Source organism: Fringilla coelebs, assembly GCF_963513975.1.
Source record: "Fringilla coelebs genome assembly, chromosome: 3".
NCBI classification, from domain to species: Eukaryota; Metazoa; Chordata; class Aves; order Passeriformes; family Fringillidae; genus Fringilla; species Fringilla coelebs.
The window spans coordinates 96,994,155-97,014,707 of NC_140030.1; the positions used below are offsets into that span (position 1 = coordinate 96,994,155).

General features: G+C 43.4%; 1 protein-coding gene across 1 annotated transcript in view; it reads right to left on the reverse strand.

Annotated features, from left to right (window-relative positions):
• SUSD4 (sushi domain containing 4) overlaps window positions 1-126 on the reverse strand; it is a gene marked incomplete at both ends in the record, with an annotated part of 78,684 nt that extends 78,558 nt beyond the window's left edge. Inside the window, one exon of the mRNA XM_084202195.1 lies at window positions 6-126. Within this exon, the coding sequence (XP_084058321.1) occupies window positions 6-126 (121 nt within the window). The remainder of the gene's footprint in view (window positions 1-5) is intronic.
• Window positions 127-20,553: the final 20,427 nt, after the last annotated feature.

A 20,553-nucleotide genomic window follows, 5' to 3' on the forward strand; every position in this document is an offset into this window, starting at 1 on the left:
CTCACCGCCCGCCGCCAGCCCCGGCCCGAGGCTCAGCGCCAGCTGCAGCCACAGCGCCGCGGCCAGCGCCCGCCGCCGCGCCTCCAGGAGAGCACCGCTGCCGCTCGCCTGCTTCCCATGACACATCTTCTGCCCGCCAAAGGCATCCGGTTTGCCGCCACCTGCAACGAGAGAGCCGCTCCGCCTCGCCGCTGCCCGGGGCTCCGCGCCAGCTCCGCGGGTCGCCCCCGCGCCGCCCCCCGCCCGCCCCAGGACGGGTTCCCGCCAGCCCCAGGACGGGCTCCCGCCAGCTCCGCCGCCCTCCCGGCCCCGCAGCTCCCCCGGCCGTGACACCCGCCGCCGCTACCTGCGGGGGCCCCGCCGCCAGAGCCGGCGGTACCTCCGCGGCTGCTGCCGCCGCCTCCACCGCTGCGGCTCGGCAGCCTGCCGGGGCCGGGCGGAGCGCACACGCACACACTCACTCACACACGTTCACACGCCACACAGGCGCACAGGGACTCCTGCGCACCCCGCAGCCGGCCGGCCCTACCTGCGAGCGGGGCAGGCAGCGGCAGCCGCAGCGCGCACCTGCCCGGCCGCCCGCCCGGCCGCCGGGGAGCGGAGGCGCCGGGAGCCGCGAGCGGCGGGAGCGCGGGCAGCCCCAGCGCGCCAAGCACGCATGGCAGCCGCGGTACGGCCGCGCCGCCGCTCCCGCTGTGCCGCCCGAGCAGCCCGGCCCGCAGGGGCACCCCCTGTCCCGGGAGGCGTTCCAACACTGCCAAGGGTAGGGGAAGGGGAAGTTCAGGCTTCGCTCCCGGTAGTTTCTGCTCGTTGTCACCTCAAACGGGGTTTCGTGGTCCGCAGCACTGACGGAGCATCTTTGGAGCGCCCTGTGCTTCGTCACGTAGGCAGAGCGTTAGATACGACACACGGTTTAACAGCGCTGGTGCCAGTGCCTCATCTTTCACAGTTTACGGGAGTGGGAAGGTGTACTCCTGAACACTCTTCACCCATTAGCTGCCTCTGGTGAAAGGCAGAACGCCTGGGCCTGCCGGCTGGAGCAATTTACTGTTACGTATCAGCATCCAGCTGCATTTAGTGAATCTGTGAAATTCACAGCCACGAATCACTGAATCAGAGACTGGGTCTCGTGGCTCCAGCAGCTGTGGTAGCTCTGTGTTTCCTGGTGCCATTCCGCAGCTGGGCATTGTACCTCTTCCCTTGCTCAGAGGTAGCAGAGGGTGTCCTCTAGATGAAAAGGACTCTGCTAAGCAGATTAAGGTGTTTGGCACACTCCTGGGACACAGCAAGGGGAACAAAACCAGGGACAAGGGAATACACATTTACAATGAAACACACCTATGCTTAGTACAAACACAGACCCAAAGGCACGTGCGGTAATATTAACAACATGTGGACATAGCACATCAAGATGCTTCAAAGTTAATAATAAATACTGGGAGTGTTGAAGTTCTTTACATGTGTCTCAGCTATCTGATGTTGATTCCTCCAAGTTAAAATTTAAGGCTCTTCAGGACAGATTTTAGTTCAAATCAAGTATCAGTTCAAAGGCCAGTGTAAGAAGCATAGTATTTTATCTCCCCTGGAGAAAATGGGCATCTCACAGTGAAATGCAGGTATTCTGCTAAGAATAGGGAAGTATTGGCCAATTTTCAGCTAAGAGAATTTTGCTGCTCCTTTTAAACAGGAAAATTTGGAAACTATAGAGCATTTTCACCAAGCATCATTTCCTGATCAGGTCAGTTTTCATGTTCACAGCCAACTCAAAGAGGGAGCTTAGGGCAGTAACAGCTCTCATAAGCCATGCAAGCACAGGCACAGTTACATGATAGAGATGTTCTTCAGAGGCAATAAGCCATTGACTACTACAAGTGGCAGGACAGAGCAATAATGCAGCAATTCCTGTTATCTGTAATAAGAGGATCTTTATGTTACTGGTTTGGTAGCTTTCATTTTTGAAATCAAAATAGCAAAAGATAGTGTCCTGAGCAATCTGATGCTATTCATGTTCTCCATCAATTGAAATGTCAAGTGTTGGATGCAATGTCTACCTTCGGTGTGGACGGAGCACCCAGACACTTCTGAGGAGGAAGAGGCAAGTAAACTAATGTCTGTCAGTGTAGATAGGTACTACTTAACCCTTGTTTCTGCCTTGTTTCTATCCCCACGTGTGCAGCTGCACTTCTGACACCATTCAGCTTGAGGAAGGACAACTGAGTGCTCCACACCACCCCACGTGAGTAGGAGCACCCCTGCTCCCAACAGCACCAAGAAATCAAGGTTTTTCTTGAACAGCAGCTCTTCTTCAAAATCTTAATGAACTGTAAAAATTCTCCTCTTGCTGAGCAGGGCATGTGTGTGCAAGGTGGTGGCAGCGGCTGAAGGGCTGGGCCCCCAGTGGCTGAAGGAGTATAGCGGGAATCTGTGTCAGCCAGGAGCAGGGAAAGGCTCCTGCACGCTGGGAAAGCCTAAACTGAGTGAGTAGCAGCAACAGGTGGAGAAGGATGAAGCCTGAAGCAACCCCAGCCACAGAGAGGCAGAGGGGAAGGAGCTGCTTTGCTTTGCTTTGCTTTGCTTTGCTTTGCTTTGCTTTGCTTTGCTTTGCTTTGCTTTGCTTTGCTTTGCTTTGCTTTGGCTTGGACTTTGTTTCTGGAAGGGATGGATGGATTGCCTGAAGGGCTACACCTGCTCTGTGACCAAATCTGACATCTGTAATCAATTTTACTGCATCTTCCTGAGCTGAAGTGGGGCCAGAGCAGTGATATGAAGTGGGCTGGACCTGAAGCTCTGAGCTGCTGTTACATAGCACAGACTGTAAAATACAAGAGGACCTGTCCGCTGGTTATCCCACCCGGATGTCATGATTTCTGTGCCTTCATACATTTGGCTGCCCCTCCACTATTTTTTTTTAAGCAAGTTACAGATGAGCCTCCAACCTGTGGGGACTAACCCAGAATTGCCTCTGGTGGGCATAAACCCTCCCTGGTGCTGGCGCAGAAAGGCTGCAAACAAGTCCAAGAGATTATGTGACTTTTTTTTTTTTTTTTTTGCGCTTCATACGTACCCACAAAGCTGCTTCCATCTCCCTGCACTGCTTCTGCAGCTAAAAATGCCACCTCTCAGAATGAAGATTAAAAGTGCCAGTACTCATCTGCACCCTCCAGACTCAGGTTCCTGTTGTTTGAGCCCAGAAGCATCAAGGTGGTGGTGGGAGCAGGGGGAGATCATGTGTTCCTAGTGGCAGGGTGTGAGTGCTGCCATGTGGTGAGAGGTGCTCCTGGCCAGCTTCACTCTCCTTGGAGGAAGAGCCTTCAGCTCTGCTCCAGCTGGTGCATACAGTCAGCTCCTGGCTGCTTCTAGCAAGTGCAGAGTGAGCATCCCAGCCAGATTCTGGCTGGCTGTGGGCTTACAGCTCATCCTCTCCTGAGGTTTTGTAATCACCTTGAGAATAAACAGTTGGGTGTATAACTCCTATAGTTGCAGAGGTTTAGTTTTGTATTGCCCTAGACATTCATCTGCTTCATTCTGTTATTTTTATCTTCTCACATGCCCTCTATTAGTTGATTATCTTATTCTGAGGTCTCTACTGGATAAAAAGCTAGATTGGAAAATTCAGTTAAATGCATCCAACCCAAAAATTGGCCCCTCACTCCAAGCCAAGTGACAAGAGCAGCAACATTGTCTCTGCCCAGGACAAGGAGTATGAAGGCATGCCCACCCTACACAGCATTTGGCCTTGGGTCCTGGATACAATATAATAATTTTCTCTCTGTGTCAAGAAGTAGGGACTATCTTTCAAAGCATCCAAGGCAATGTGAGAGTCTGTGGCATCAGCAGTCCAAGTGGTGCCCTTGTAACGTGAACCTGTGTTGCACAGCTGCTACCATGGTACATGAAAATATTTGAGAATGCTCAAAACCCAGGACCAAAATGGGAACAGGAGCAGCCAATCTGCTGTAGTCTCATTCACACTGCTCATTGGGAAGGTGTCTGGACTAAATTATTTCCAGAACCGCTGACAGGTATTGTTTCAAAGGGAACAAATTCATTCACTCAAAAAAAAAGAGCTAGGGAATGAATGAGCTCACCCAGCCCTCCATCATCCTGACAGGAAGGGGAAGAAAACTGGGGAAAAAAGAGAAGAAACTCACGGGCTGAAAACAGAACATGAATTCTGAGTTTAATAATTGAGTTAAGAACAGTTTAATAATTGAAACAAAGTAAAATATAGTAAGGATACTAATTATAGTAATAATTAGACTGAAAAAGCTTGACAGAGAGAGAGAGAAATAAACCCCAACAGAAATAAGTGATTCACAACACAGTTTCTCACCACCCTCTGAATGATGCCCAGCAATGATTGGTCCCTCCTGGTCAATTTCCCCCAGGTTATGTCCTGAGCATGACTCTTTATGGTGTGGAATATCCCTTTGGATAGTTCAGGTCAGCTGTCCTGGCTGTGCTCCCTCATGGCTTCTTGTGCAGCTCCTTGCTGGCAGAGTATAGGAAACAGAAAATTGTTGATTTAGAGTAAGTACCACTCAGCAACAACTAAAACTTCAGTGTGTTGTCAATATTGTTCTCATACTGAACCCAAAACACAGCATTTACCACCAGTAAGGAGAAAATCAGCTCTATCCCAGCCAAAAGCAGGACACTGGTAAGAGTCAGCTGGAAAGGAGGTTTTGTCCAAATTCTTGGGTACCTAACACTCTGGTTGGCCTCATTGATGCATGAGTGGTCACAGGCATGTTTAATTTGCTAGCAAAAACTGTAACCCAAAATATTGGGTATTGGATTAAGTGTTTAGGGGTTTTAATTACCACATTAAGATATTCCTTCTTCATGTTTTACCTGCTCAAAAGCAAGGCCAGAAGGAATAGTCCTGGTCGTGGCTGTTGGGTAGGTAAATTTCATCCTTAAATTGGACTCCAGAAAGGGTGAAAAGGAAGTGGTGAGGGTAAAGAGAGAATTTATATTTGACAGTGTGAGACTTTAAAAAAAAGAGGCCCCAGGGCATGTTAGTGGCAGCTGTATGACCAAAGGGGTGGTCAGTCCATGGGGAAAAGAACAGCTTAACACAGAAGTCTGCAATTAATTTTTTAAAAATATAAAATGGCAATGACTGGCATTGAAATTTGGCTGCAGAACATCAATCCAGACTGTAAGTACATATTGTTGCAAAACATCCTCCAGACCTCCTGGCCACAGACCAACTTCCCATTTTATTGGCCGCAAGGAAGAGTTGTTGCCTCAGACTCTCAGGTATTTATTGGTGTAAATACAAGTCCACACACAAAATTAAGAAAAAGAGCTCAAGCATCATCTAACAAAATGCAGGGAGTTGCTAAATGGAGTTCCAAATGCCTTGGAAGGTGCCAAACTATTCAGGGCTAAGATTCATAATGAGCATGTTGTGGCCTTATAATGGCCTTGGATATGCTGAATTACTTGTACCCTAAACAGGCTCAAGCTTTCAAGCATTTTCAAGTAAAAACTCATTTGATGAACTCCCTTATATATCAGATAAGGCATTCAGTCACTTCCTTCATACCTGGAGCACACCGTATTTCCCTTTTAACTTAGAAATATTAATGAGCTGATATTTCACAAAAATAAGGTTTGCATGGGTGATCCTGGAGAAGTGCCCATTATTAAACCATGTAAGAATAAATAGATGCTTTGCCAAGAAAGATTTTGGCTTCTTAGATGTTAATGGTGATGTCTTACAGTTAATATTCAGGAATTAATGAGTTCTTAAGTGCTTTCCAATATATTCCTAAGTGTGCCCAGAAGGATACTCCTGGAGACCCTCCTCTTCACCATGACATTGCTTTTGCTTGATTCTGCAGGAGACTGACCCCCTACACATCTCTGGGTAGATTTGCACTGGAAACCTTGATTTCATCATTTCCCCCCATTAATTTCTAAAAAGACCAGCTCTCTCACCTACCTCAGCCTGAAGAGGGTGATTGCCGGACACTCAGTAATTGCAGGGATTGCAGGAAAGCAATTATTCTAAACAGAATACTTTAAGGTGACTGCTTATAAGAGAGGCTTCCCTCATAAATGTGTTTTCAAAAACAGGTAAGCCATTAGGAGGATAATTATTTTGATGAATTCTGAACCACTAACAGTTATGATGGCTCAAGAAAAGCAGCCCTAAAATTGCAGAGTCCTGATTCTGCAGATGCTAAATAGTGCTGGCTCCTTTCAACTCCTACCAAATTGAAAGGAGAGCTGAAGGCATTCATTTTCTCACACAGTCAGGATTTAAGAACCTTTCTCTTCCCTAAACATAATCACTTTTGTTTGAAGGGAGCAGGGGACACCCTGAAGAAAATGACAGGAATATGAAAGGAGAATTCTTTTTCCTTCACTGAGCCATTTGTACTGACAGCCATAAACTCACGTCTGGGACCAATACACAAACATTAATAACCAGCCATCAGTGTAGTGTTACCAATTAGTGCTAATTACATTTCATTAGAAAAACTGGCAGTGTAGGGAGAATGGAGTTTGAGCTACTTTTTTGTTTCCTACTGACCTACATAACTAATGAAAAGTTTTAGTTAACAGAAAACCACGCTTTATTTTTACGACCATTAACATAGTTTAGAGGACATCACAGAAATAAATGATACCTGGCTAATCGGAGAACTGGACCAAATCACACTTACTGTAAGGCCAATTCTTGAGCTGAACACATGGAGATTTTTGTACTCTTCTGATTACAGCCAAATTGAACTTGCCACTAGTCCTGTGACTACTTTTGGCCCTTGCTTTCCAGTAAACAGTAATTCCCAGCAAAAGAATATAAAATGAAACAACTCCAGGAGCTGAAACAATTTAAATTGGTTATGAGTGCTTTTCATTTCATCGTCCCAGACCAGAAGAGATTTGAAAATGCAAAATACAACATGTAGTGTTTGATTTGCAACACCATTCTAAGCCCTGAATGCTATTCATCACCCTTAAGTATAAACTCATGAAGAATTTCCCTATGCCCACAGCACACTTGGCACAGTCTATTTCCTTTGCATTATGATACCTGAAGTTCTGCATAAGAGGACCCCAGCATCTTTCACCTCCTGCTTACAGGTTCATTATTCACTGGTCTGTTTAAATTACGGTACTCAGCCCCATCCATTTACTCCCTGGAAAAGTTCCCAGATCCCACTTTCTGACCTTTTCATCAGTCTGGCAGATGCAGACCCGAGCGCCTCGGTGCCTTTGGCGTGGGCAGCACAGGGACAGCAAGACACAAATTCCTTCCCACCACTGCCTGATCTTACAGCTACAAGCAAGTCCCTCAGACTCAGCTCCCCCAAAAGGTATTGCAGCCACCAGACTCCAGCTCAGCTGCAGTTTAAGTCTAAGGAACTTCACAATCTCTTAGCAAAAATTCCCAGGAGTTTGCAGTTGTGTTTCAGGCTGTGAGCTCAGCCCTGGTAGCAGGGATCTCGTGGCTTGGTTGGTAGGGTTGTACCTCTGGATGCTGGATTCACAGAAACTTTCACAATGCTTCTGATAATCAAAATGTCTTTCAAACCAGAAGGGATGTGCCTTCCTTTGTTCAAACAGAGAAGCTGAGCTTCCCACTCATGTGCAGAAGAAATCGGCCTCCATGGCCCTTGGAATCTAGCCCTTGCATCTCATGTCTCTGCAGAGTTGATGTAGACAGAGTGTGTTTGCCTAGAAGCATTTAACTAAGCAATGCAGAAAAGTAAAAAATTGCGCACTACCTTTTTCCTTGCATGGAGAGCAGCTTTATGTATTCCTTGAGGACACAAGGAAAGAAGATTAAGGAATTGCAGCAGTCTGCATGATAGAGGTGAATGAGAGAGCTGAAGCAGACGTGTTCAAACATATTCTTTGAAAAGCTGTGACAAAAATACAGCAGCTGGTTGAGAACCCTTCCAGTGCAAGTATCTGTACCTTTACAATCCTAAATGTAGAGTAACAGAAAAAGTTAAAATGTCACAATTTTATAGTGCTGCACAGTAACTTCCTAAGATGTTGAGATTTTTTTTATATTGAGTCCTAATTAAATGCCATGCAAAATCCTAGCTTCATAACATATGGTCAAATATGAATTCAGAGAATTAAGAATTAATTTACATACATCTTAGGTATTCCATGTCTACACATTTTTTATATTTCTTGGTAAGCATAGAGCAATTTGCATTAACTTCATTTCGCAGCAAAACCATGGAAAAGCTGCAAGAGGATAGTTCTGTCAGTGTTACACTAGAATTTTTGTAACTTCCTCTGTCATCTGTTATGATGTACATACTAAAAACCACAGCATTGGGCTCCAAAACTGCTCCAAAAGCCCACAATGTGAAGCAACAGCCATATAGTGTGAATTAGTGCAGCCAGAAGAAAGGGAGCAGAAAGAAATATCCTAGACAGAGTTTGATATAAGCAGACCTTGAAGATGCAGAGATTTGGATTTGAGCTGTTCTCCTCTTTAATTTCCATGTTTATTTTCTACCTTTTTCCCAGACACAAAAATAACTCTCTTCTGCTGTAGCCACATTACCACTGAGTTGTGCCAATTTTATCAGCTGTTCATTTGGCTCTCAGTACAGGCAACAGCTCAGGTTTGTTCAGATTTCTCCCAGCATGTGATCCTTTTCTTCCTTTTTGCTGATGCATTTTTGTAGTTTTATATCTGTCAGCTCTTATCAGGTGAGATAATAACAAATCTAAAGCTGTCAGGAAAATACATGATCACCATTCCTGCTGGCTGTTGCCACCCTAAAATTCATAGCAACAAGAGGTTTAGCTTGAATTGAAGACTAAACTAGATTAGGTTCAATTAGCTATTCTCCTTTAGCAAAAGAAACTCTAAACAAAACAAAACTCCAAACAAACAAAAATTTAAAAATTATGTCAGCAGTTCCTAAAAGGGGAGGTACGAGAAGGTCAGGACAAGTCCAGCCAGCCCTGAAGGTTATGCATCAGGTTGCGACTTTGGTGGCTGTCCCTGCCCTCTCTGGTCCACAGAGGCAAAGCTGTGGGTGGACATCAACAGAACGTGGGAGAAGAGAGTGAGGAAAAAGGAAACTGTTGGAATTGGTGTGAGTTACCCTGTGATAATCTTCTTGGGAACAGAAAACACGGCAGTGAGAGCAAGCCCTACTTGGTCTGGAGAAGGAGAGGGCAGCAGGGACATTTTGCTGCAAGTGGCAACAGCATGGATTGGAAAGACCTCTGAAATGGTGCTGCTTTTCTCTTTTCTTCACGTCCCTGCCTTTTCTGCACAAGGTCTACTGCATCCTCCAGGGAGAACAGCTCCCCAGAGCAATGGCTGAAACCCAGCCTAGCTGTACAGAGAAAAGAATTCTGCCTTTTTTTGTCATGTATAAGATGACTTTCAGATATTTAGATCCCCATGTGAGTCTGACAATTCTTCATGCTTGCTAATGAAAAGCAAATCCAGCCAGGTTTAGTCTTCCTCAACAGATTAATTGTCATAATATTAATTATTCCTTTTTATGAAGTTCAGGCCAATTAAAGCTTTGCCCTTCTCTGTACTTAGGTGTTAAGGTTAGATTATTTAAATGAGATTGTTTTGTTTAAAGTGTAAAACACAAACTGAAACATAAAGTAATTATTTTTGGTATAGCAATGCCAATACATTTTGGGTGCAATAAAGTACCAGGTATTAAATACAAGGATGGGACAATGTGTGGTGGTGAGATGGCAAGAACTTCACATGACAGGCTTTCAAAATCTAATGCTAATTACATCTTCATCAGCTCAGAACTTCCATGTGTCCCTGACTTCTCTATTTCTCTCAGTGGCCCCAGTATATTTTGTAAGCTGAAGGTCTTGAGTGTCTGGTTAAACCAAAGTTTCCAGGACATCCAGTTTACTTATGTTAGTTTGTTCAAACACTTGGTTACTTTCTATGGGAAAATAAGATTTCCAACTCTCCAAATTGAATTTGTCAACTTCAGCTGACAAACAATGATTTCTCAGAGGCTTTTTTACTTGGATTTCCCCTTACCCTCATTTGGAGTCCCTTCATAACTACTTTTTCTCATTAAAATACCTCAATACCACATTTGAAGCACTTCACAAGATTCTTTAAGGTAAGAGCGAGGTCTTTAAATTTCTCACACTGAGAGTATTAAAAAGGAGCTTGTTTGAGAAGCTCCAGGGCCACCTGGCATGGAGAAGGCTGAGCAGGGGCAGGACCCCTAGATGGTCAAGGTGATCATCCTATGATCCTATGATTCTATTCTGTCACAGGGGCATCCTTAGATGGTGGCCCATGTGAAATGGACTTGCTCAAGCCACTTCTGTGCTCATAACTGCTGTGGTACCTAAAGGTAAAGCACTGCTGGACAGAGAAGGCCTTGGCAGAGCTTGCTCCTGCATCAAGCAGCAAGGAGAGGAGGGTTTTGAGCCCCCACCTTTACCAGCCACTGCCAGCACCTTGGCTCCGCTGAGCTCCAGTGCAGGGAGGGAGAAGCCTGTGCCAGGGTGGAAAAGGCTTTGCTCAGTCCTACACAGGAAAGGGCAGGAAGAAACAGATATTGCTCACTTAAGAGGTCGTTCCTTCTCTTCTTTGGAGCTGCAAGCTTCAGGCTTAGTTTCACTGCTGAGAAGTTCATAGTCAAATAGTCCCTTTTTTAAAGGGATTTCTCCATGCTGATGAGGGCACCCACCAGCCTCAATGGTGGGCTGTCCTGCCCCTAAAGAAAAGCCCAAACTCTCTTGTGCACAGCCTGAAAGGTGAGACAGAGTGGAAATTTTCCAGAGTAGAAATCCATTTTGATTTAGGTGAAATGTACATCTTTGAGTTAAGTCTGTTAGCTTGCAAACATAGCTGTTTAGTCTGACTGCCTGTTTTCCTAAAAAGCCTATGCTTGGAGAAACTGCTTCAGCAGAAGGACAAGAGATAGGGGGGGCAGAATGAGACTGTCAGGAGAGAGGGCAGCCTGACCCAGGAATTCTTTCTGATAAAGAAGAATTAGTAGCAAATGTCATGGGAAATCAGTACAATGAATATGTATGAACCTATTGTTAAATTGCATGCATATGTATTTGAGAGGGAGATAAAAATGGATCTGGAATTCCCAGAGGTATGCATGTCTTTTGAGGGGCGCAGTCCCCACATGCATCCAGTGCTGTAATAAACATACTGGCTTTACAACTTTCACCAAAGTTGTGGAGTTTGTTTGCTTCCACAAATCAAAGGAACTGAAAGATTCCACTTTCATGTCTTTTTGTTCCTCCTCCATTCCCCACACTTTATAAATTCTCATCTATAATTGATTGTATATGTTGCCCTTATTTATTGATTGTATATCACTGCTTATTCCTAATTACTGCTTTCATTTTTTATTTTCTCCAGAATTTGGCTTTCAGGCAATGCTGTCATCTTTCTTAGCACTGGAACCACAGCTTTTAGGCTGTTTAATGAGCTCTTCTTGAAAGAGCTCGACATTCTCCATCACATTTGCACCTTCTGGGTTTTTTCTCACTCTCACTCTCTTCATCTGTGGGAAACCAGTCCTTCTGAAACACTAAAAATATATAAAAGTCTGTTTTATTTTTGTCCACTGTAAATACTGGCAAGCAGTGATTACCATTCCATGGCTGACCACTTAGCTTTACCTGTAACAGAAGGGTCCAGACTGGATTTGTTTGGGATGAGTGTTCAAGATTAGAAAGTTATACTTGTAACTTTTAGAAAAAAATGCCTTCAGAATAGTCTTGAAGGATATTGCAGCTCTTTCCTTAAACAAAGATTATGAAGAAAAGGAGGACTGTGAAATTTTCTTGTAACTGATTTGAATCCAGGAGTTCTTGTTCAGTCCATCATAGTCAAGTCAGAAATTATTTTTTAACACTTGAGACTGTTAGGGTAGCAGGTTGTATTTCAGCTGATTATTTATTTATAAAACTGAGCAAAATGATTATTTATGACTGCAAATGCAGGATAAATTGTGAAATTTTACCTATAACCAGAGTTACAAAACTTCAGCATATATTTTATTCACAAGCTTCCTTCCTTATACATTATTTAGCACACATAACGTTATCTCATTATATGTGGTCTTTGCCCCAAAGAGTGTGCAGTCTCATTCAGGCACCAAAGATTTTTTTAGCAGAGGAAAGCATAGTGAAGTAATTAGTTTTGAAATAAACAGACTCCATTGCAGATTAGAGAGGATGCACATTAATTAAGGCATCATCCAGAACCATTCTCCTGCAAGGCACGTGTTCTGCACCAGTCATGGCTAAAGGTGTTACAGGAAGGACTTCACTGAAAGCAGCACTGAAAGCATAATCCCTTTGGATTATGACTGTGAAGTAATTTTATCCATGCCAAGATCTGAAGTCCATCAATAAAACTGAAAGGAGAGTGATTTCAAAAGCCATACAGTATGTTTAGCCCTCCTTACACTCAGAGCACTTCGTGGTTTGATTTTGCTGGGAGCTGAAACCATTGAGATGCTCAGTCCTCAGGCAGATTTACAGCACCGGAAATTATTCCACCACAGTTCAGTGCCATTTACCATGCCTCATCATACAGACAGCCTCTGAATACAAATGGGAAGAATAATTTCATTAAATCATTTCTGGAACCGCATAATTTTAGTAATTTAAACCTTTATTTATACCTATTCTGTAATGAGCAGAATATTATATTAATGCACTGCATTTATTAAATTTTTGAGGTTGACTAGTAAATTTAGGGGTGATGCAAGACATAGTTAAACACCTTTAAGGGAAAAAAATGGTCAAACAGTGTTCTGATAAGTACAAATATGTGGGAATTGTCTCCCCAAATTTAGTTTGGTGGGAACAGATGGGCTTTTCCACATACCTGATTCTATGGCTATTTTGCTGTGCTTCAGATGTTTCTGAGGCACAGGTGTTTCTAGGCAACATTTACAGAATTCTCAGAGGAAAAATATCTGCTTAGGAAAAGCAAAACTAAAAGCTGCCTGACCCAGCTCCTGTACTGAGTTAGCATGTTGTCTACTTCTTCAGTCATTCAAGGCCAAAGAAATATGCTTATTTATTTCTTCAGGCCTTGGGTCAAGCTTTCAGGTTATGATTTGCAAAAACAGTGGGAAACCTAGACAGAGTGAGAGGAATGGCAAATTTGCCTTTACAAATAAGCTGTGGGTCTGCTGGCAGATGAAACTAGCACTGAGAGATAAAAGAAACAATGGGAAGGATTCCACTGATTGATGAATAGAAAAAGATATGTGCTTTTACAAATAAACTTTAGGGTTGCTGATAAAATAAACTGGACATTGAAAGATGAAAGAAACAATGGGGAAACCCCTATATTACTAAGAATTAAAAATAAAAAGGAAGGGTTATACATTAGAGGGAAATCTTTGGTATCAGGCGTATTGGAAAGCCTGTACCCCTCAAGTACCTCTGCCAACAGGGAAAGAGAGAAGGGAAATGCAGCTGGGAAATCAGGATAAAAAGGGAGGCTGCGTCCTCCAAAAATTTGAGAGACACCAGTGGAATGCCCCATGGCCTGTCCCTTTATTCAAATAAAGTAAAAGGACTCTTCTGTCTCCTTTTTGGACATAAATGTCTGATGTTTGTGGATTAATTTTCCTAACAAGAGCAAAGCCCAAGAGATACGTAAGGGAGTACTGAAATTAAGACATTCATCAAATACTGAAAATCATTCCATTATCTCTCTAAGCATGGACAGGACATAGAAAACAAATGCAACAAAGTACATGCAGTACATTAAAATCCTGATTTCATACATATTTTATCCTGCCAAAAAATCCCTGGATATCTCACAAACACACAAAAAATACATATACAAAAATACACACAATATCAAAAAAAAAAAAAGGGAGCAAGGCTTAATACTCAATACAGATTTAATCTCAATGTCTGATTTCAGGTTAGTTTAAAGGAAAGTGACAGAAATCATCTCACCTTTCATAATTCATTAGAAATGTAAGTTAGACACTACAATTGATTCAGATGACTACCATGACACTTTTTGCATTGCATCTTTTCTATTTCTTGGCCAGAAAGTTCTTATACCTCAGCTTCTTACTTAAGATTGTTAAATTACTAGTCAGAAGAACAAATCTTTCAAGAGATTTAGAGGTTCTACCTTCTGGATTATATATCATGGTAATTTAATGGTAACAAGCTGCAGTGCTGACTAAGGAAATTTGATTCATAAGAACTTATGGGCTATTCAGAATATATCCAAAAGCATTACTACAATTATCTGATGTGAAGAACAACTGCTCACTTAGAAAATTTAAAAAGGTTTATTAAACTTTACCAAAAATACAACAAAAGGCCTATATAAGGAAAAATTCACAGCGCTGAGAACTACCCTCACAGCTACCACGTGGCCAGTTCACCTTCTAGATGGACGCTCGGTCTTTTATACCCCTGGGGGTTGCATCAGCCAGCCCTGGCCCCTCCCAAAGTCTGTCAGTCTGTCAGCTCTTCTTGGCCATTTATGGGTGGAGACTTCTTTCTGGTAACTTGATTGGAGGTCGGGTGTTGCCATGCCGCACCCCCTAAGTGCCACGCTTTTCCATTCCCAACTGCCCCATGCAAGGGACACCTGTGCATGCCTTCTTTGTACCTGTCCTAGCCCACCACGGCTGTCTGATGGTAACAATGGGGGGGGGAAGGGACTATGGGGAGAACAAAGGGCATCCAAACCACAATAACATAACTATACATCAATAAAGCTTTTCTTAATATTCACACAGCAGTTATCCCTTACTTGCGAGAACCAGTAATCTCATTATCCATCTATAACATTTGACAAATTGTTCTGTGAGGAGGGTGTTATAAATAAGAAGCTTGACTAGGCCAATATTCAAGCAACAATCAATTTATTAATTAATTATGGTAAAGTATGAGCAAAACAGCGCTGGGTACAGTGGAGGCAGTTTTCCCTCCAACTGCACACCGATATTTGGGCTTACAGGTATTTATAGGGGTCCTCAGAAGCTTTCTCAGCAGTTTCTATTTCTACTTGTTTACATCACAATTCTATACACTATTGTGATTTAGTTTTTCTCAGGATGTGTCCCAAAAAGGAAGATCCCCCGATGGTGGTGGCAGCCTCCGAGATGTTGGTCCAGTTTCCACAAGAACAATGACGAATCCCATCTGGTGAAGTCCAGCTCCCTAGATGTGGGTCCCCCTTGTTACCACAAGGGCTATCAGTGATGTCCAGCTTCCCTTGGTGGAGTTGTGAATCCTTGAGAGGCTGTCCCTTTCTCAAGCTGTTTTTCTCAGTTTTGTTAAGGAGTGAGATAAGCACATTTCCTTTCTATACATTCCAAAGCTATAGTTTCAAGGATACAAACAATATTCCAAAATTATACCTAAAAAGGTTACCACTGCAGCACTCTTTAAGGCCTGACTACAAGCAAAGAGCAACATCCCAAAGGCTGTAATTCAAATGCTCTTAAATTAATCCAGGTTAATTGCAAACACAGGCTAGGTTCAGAGGCCTTCTTCCATGCTTTACTTTCCTCAGTTATTATTAGAATTTGCAGCCGTCCCATGGTCGGTGTCCACACATATTGCAATCACAAATACACACATTTACTTTCTGTGCCAGACACGAAACACAGCTTTGTATTTCACAAGGGGGACTGATGTTGCATCCTTGCCCTTTCCAATCCCAGGCATCCCAGGAGCCCTTGGTTGTGGCTGGGGCAGAGCTGCAAACATCCCAGCCATTTCTTCTGGGGCCAGACAAAACTGCAGCGTTTTGATTCTACACCTAAAACCAGCATGCACCAATAGAAGGAAGAACTGTTTAATAATCCTGGGAAAAAAGAGGCTTTCTTTTCCTGGTCCCTTCGCAAGTCTGTTTATTCTCACTGCTATCCAAGCAAAGGCAGGATTGCCACAACAGCTTTAGGCACCTGCTGGAAACTGAGATCACAAGTCCTTTGTAATTCATGGGGATTTGCCTTTGGCCCCAGCAGTTATAGGATCATTATTGAAATCTTTCATCACTCTGTTTGCTCCTGTTTTACTAGCACGGCTCCTATGCTTGATCACATTCCAGCTTTACAAACAGAAAAATCCTTGGGAATACACAATTCTGAGAGTATACAATTTACAGTTTCATCTTATCTGCTGTGACTACAAGGTAAAAAATCACAGAGAAAAAAGCACAACAACGAAAGAGTATAGTGGGGTGAAATTCTGTTTGCTCACCCTGGAATCACTCCCAGGAGCTATGCAGCTGGAGTGGATTACATTCAAGTAGATTAGAGTAGATTTAGTTCCTAAACTGTCACCCATATCTACCTCTTAGCTCATCATCGTCATTGAAATAAATGGGTAGGAGATCTTTTTCCTTTTAATACCTTTATTAAAAGCGATCAGCTCAGGATGGGGACCCTTGACAGGTACGCAATTCCACCATCACTGCTCCCAGAGGTCACTCAGAGGAGAAGGAAAGTGCAGCAGCTTTGTCCCATGGTGGGGCAGACCTAGAAGTCCCCTCCTCATGAGAGTGCTGGCGTATACCCAGGTCCTTCTGTCGGCCAGTCCAGGGGTCCTCACTCGTGCTGTTGTCTTCTCTAGCCAGGGTGAGAGGCTTCCAGCATCTCTGCAGGCTCAAAACTCTGTTCTTGACATCTCAACCCCGCTCTAATCTCTCAATTTTGATTTGGCTCGTTGCTTTTGGGGGTTCATCAGATGAGTTTGAGGGCTTTCACCCTGTTGCACCCTGGGTCTGGGATTCATTTACATGTCTCCTGATGTTGCCCTCCCGTCCCACCGAGAAAGAGTCATTTCCGCGTCCCAGGCAGGGTGATACCGACACAGTACAGCGTTAACACCACATTAGCATACCAATCTGTCGGGGTCCCATCTCCCGGGAAACAGCAGCTATGCCCAGCAGCTATCCCTGCAGGAAAGGGGCTCGGGGCTGGTCCCTGCCCCCCGTGCTATCCCCGGGGTGCCCCCTCCCCGGCTCAGGTGGGACCCGTGCCCCAGGGGGGTCAGCCCGCCGTTCCCGGACGGGCCGGTCCTCACTGACACCGCCCGTGGGGGCTCCCCCGGCCCCGCCGGGACCCGCGCTGGGGAGGGGCCGCTCCCCCGCTCCCGCATCATCCCCGGCCCGGGCGGGACCGCGCCGAAGGTGGGCTCGGGCCCCACCACTCCGGGGCAGCCCAGCAGCTTTGGAGAACAGGTAGTTAAAAGTATACTGTTAACAGAACATTACAACATGAAATTATAAACCATCAATAGTTAGGACTCCCACTTGGCAGTTATTGGTTTCAGTTGTGAGCTTTGCAATTAAAAAAAATGGATAACCTTTTTTTGTTCATAACAGTCATGCTTGCACTATACTGTTGAAACTATTGAGAAATGATTCCTTTATTTAACATTAATTCTCTAATTCCAACTGTATGACAGCGAGGGTTTAGCTGCTGCTGAATTGGGCTTCTACTTCTGTTCTTTTAGGAAAAGAAGATGCTCGTAGCCCTAACATTTTCCATGACAATCATCCAAAGTGCTTCTAACTCATATAAGCACTACTTTCACTTCAGCTCTGACCAAGCAACATCTTGGATGGCTTTGGAAAAGGAGAACTGCAAAGTGGCTTCTGTTCTTTCTAGCAGCAGAGCAAATGAGCATCCTAGGACTTGTGATCTGAGCCACTTTCTTTTCAGCCTCTGCAATATCTTTATCACCTCTGGCTGTCACATTACATATCTGTCTGTGGTTGGCTCATTGTTTTGAGGGGGTTTATTTGATGAGTTCAGTGGGGGTTTTACCCCGTTGCATCCCGGCTGAGGTTATTTGCATGTCCTCTGAGGTCCCCTCCCTTCCCACGGAGGAGGGGCATGCCATCCTCCTGGCAGCAGGCAAGGGTGGTACTGACAAAAAAGAGGAATTCTTAATAATAGGGACTTAACGACCAACTCTTAACAGGTGATTACAACGTGAAGCTAACAAAAACTCTCCTCTGCCAGAACTGGTTAAACTGGTAATTCTACAACTTTTTTTTTTTTTTTTTTTTTTTTTTTTTTTTTTTTAATGGGCAGCTCTTTTTATTCAGAACAGGCACCAAGGAAGTCTGAGAGTCTGCTGCCTGCTCAGAGAATCCCCAAGTGAGCATTTCCATGTAAAGTGCTTCACACCATGCTCTATTGCCTAGAATTACAGATTGGAAATTTAAAGGCTGTGCATTGACACCAGTAAAATAAAAGGTCTTTATGCGCAACAGAAGAAATACTTGACCAGTCTACAGTCTTTATAGGAGACATAATCTTTAATCCCATTCTAACTGCAAAAGGAGGAAATCTGTTTAAACCAAATCACATTATAGTGTTTTTGCTTATGTCTTGCATAAATTTCTTTCTCTCTATAAAGTTTTACTCTGATGAGAAGGAAAGCTGTGTTAGGAATAATTATGTGCTTATTTTCATAGAAATGATCCACCAGCTTCTGAAGAAAACAACAGAGAAACATTCTTGAAAGATACCAGCTCTAAGATCACATTACCACACTCATTTTCTTCTACAAATATCAAAGTCTTGAAAAAATCTGAAAGTTCTTTAGTCTCTTAGACAAAAGTGAATATACTCAATTGTAGAATGTTAAGTTTCATACTGAAAACTTAAAAGCAATGGAAAAAACATCCTTTTCTGGCAATATTTGGGTTTATGTTTTGTTTAGGGTGAAGTCACTGAAGAATCTGACCTATGACAGCAAAGTGGATATATCACCATCTACAAAGCAGATATGCATTCCTTTTGAGACAGAAGCCAGCAAGCTGCTGGTTCTCTCTCTTTACTCTCTCCCCACTGGCTAAAACACATAATAGCAAAAAACCCCAACCCAAGCCTCTAAACTAAACAACACAGCAGTGTAGTTCTACATTTGATTTAAATAAGCATTTCTTTGAAACCTTGCAAGCCTTTGTATCCAGCAGCACTAAAAAGCCTGAAGGAGATAACATAAAAAAGCAATCATAACTCACATCCAGGTGCAAAAGGATGCTGCTCTCCTTGTGCAGTTCACTAAGCCTTATTCAAATAACCTCTGAAAACACTGCCCCATATTCTACTGCTAATCCCAGAACAAAGAGTAAGAAGGTTACTTCATATACACCTCAAGAATCTCATCTAGTTGGGCTTGAAGGGAATAAGGTGTTTTCGAGGCATCTTGAATATCCAAATTTTAAATCCAGAGAAGGTCATTAGGCATCATGAAAAATTTTAACATTTTCCCTCTTTATCTTTAGTATTCTATTTGCATTAAATAGGGAAGTTCTCATACTCCTTAGTGCCAAGATTTTGGTTTTCTAGATAATGCCCTGCAGAGTTGCTGGACAGAGACATAAGTGAAACAAGCAGTTTCTAGTGGGGTGTATCAGTGCTCCCACTGCTGTGAGGATGCTCAGTGTAAACATAAATGGTTTTCTGTGTTATAGGGTAGGAATCTGAATATCTCAATACTCAGACCAATTTTTGATTTTCAAAATCTGTATGGCTGAATAATGTGGCACAAAACAAATCTTTACTATTTAAATAGAGCAAACAGAGAATGCCACAGTAATATGATGAAATTAATATTTTTTAAACAGGAATATTGTTTTATACAGGAATACAACCATTGCAATAGAAATATAACTGGGTGAGCTTGCACCTTATTAATTCCTTTTCATTGTAGAACAATCTAGTGATAATGTATTTTACTCTGCCTTTCTAAAATGAGCTTGAGTTTTCTTTAGTTGAATCCCTTAACATCAGGGGAGCTGTTCAGCTGAACTGGTCATGCTGAGTCATAACAATTCAGAAGTTGAGCAGGCAGAAATCTAATTATCCCCCAACCCTTACCACAGATTGAGTCCCTCTGGGAAAAGGTTGGTGAGCATGACTAAATGACAGTGGAAACCTTATCCATTCAGCTTCTTCAAGCTAGTTATTGCCCTAGGGATCAAGTAACAGTCCCAAACTCCAGTTTTCACACTGCCTCCTGCAATTTCAAAGTAGCTGGATGTACAAACATACAGATGTATCTGCATCCTTTTTAGATAGCATTGTGCAAATTATGTCTACTTTATCCAGAAAAATTGCAGCCAAGAGGAATCATGTACTTAATACTGTCAATGTCATGTGGCTGCCTCTTCAAGGGAGGTGTAGCTAACAGGCAAGGCAGGTTACACCAGCAGAACAGTTCCCTGCCAGCTGAACTCTTCAAAGTGCTCCTGCCTCCCTGTGGCTGTCCTGCAGGTGGGATCAGGCTCCTTTGCAGAAATCCTCTCCTCTCCCTTTGATGTTGATTGCCAGACCTGTCATGCAAACACATCACTTGAAGTAACACTGATGTACTCTCAATACTTTCCTGGTGGTTTCAGCACTTCTGTAGGCAAAACCCTAAGAAAAAGAATCCCTGACCTCGAGAAACTTCAGAGCCTGAGGCTGGCATATCTGGAAGATGTGGAGTAAGAGGCACGTTTGAGTAGAGTGAGGGAATAGAATGAAGCAAAGCACCCACTGAACCTTCTCAAAAAGACACACTTAGTGGGTTAACTCC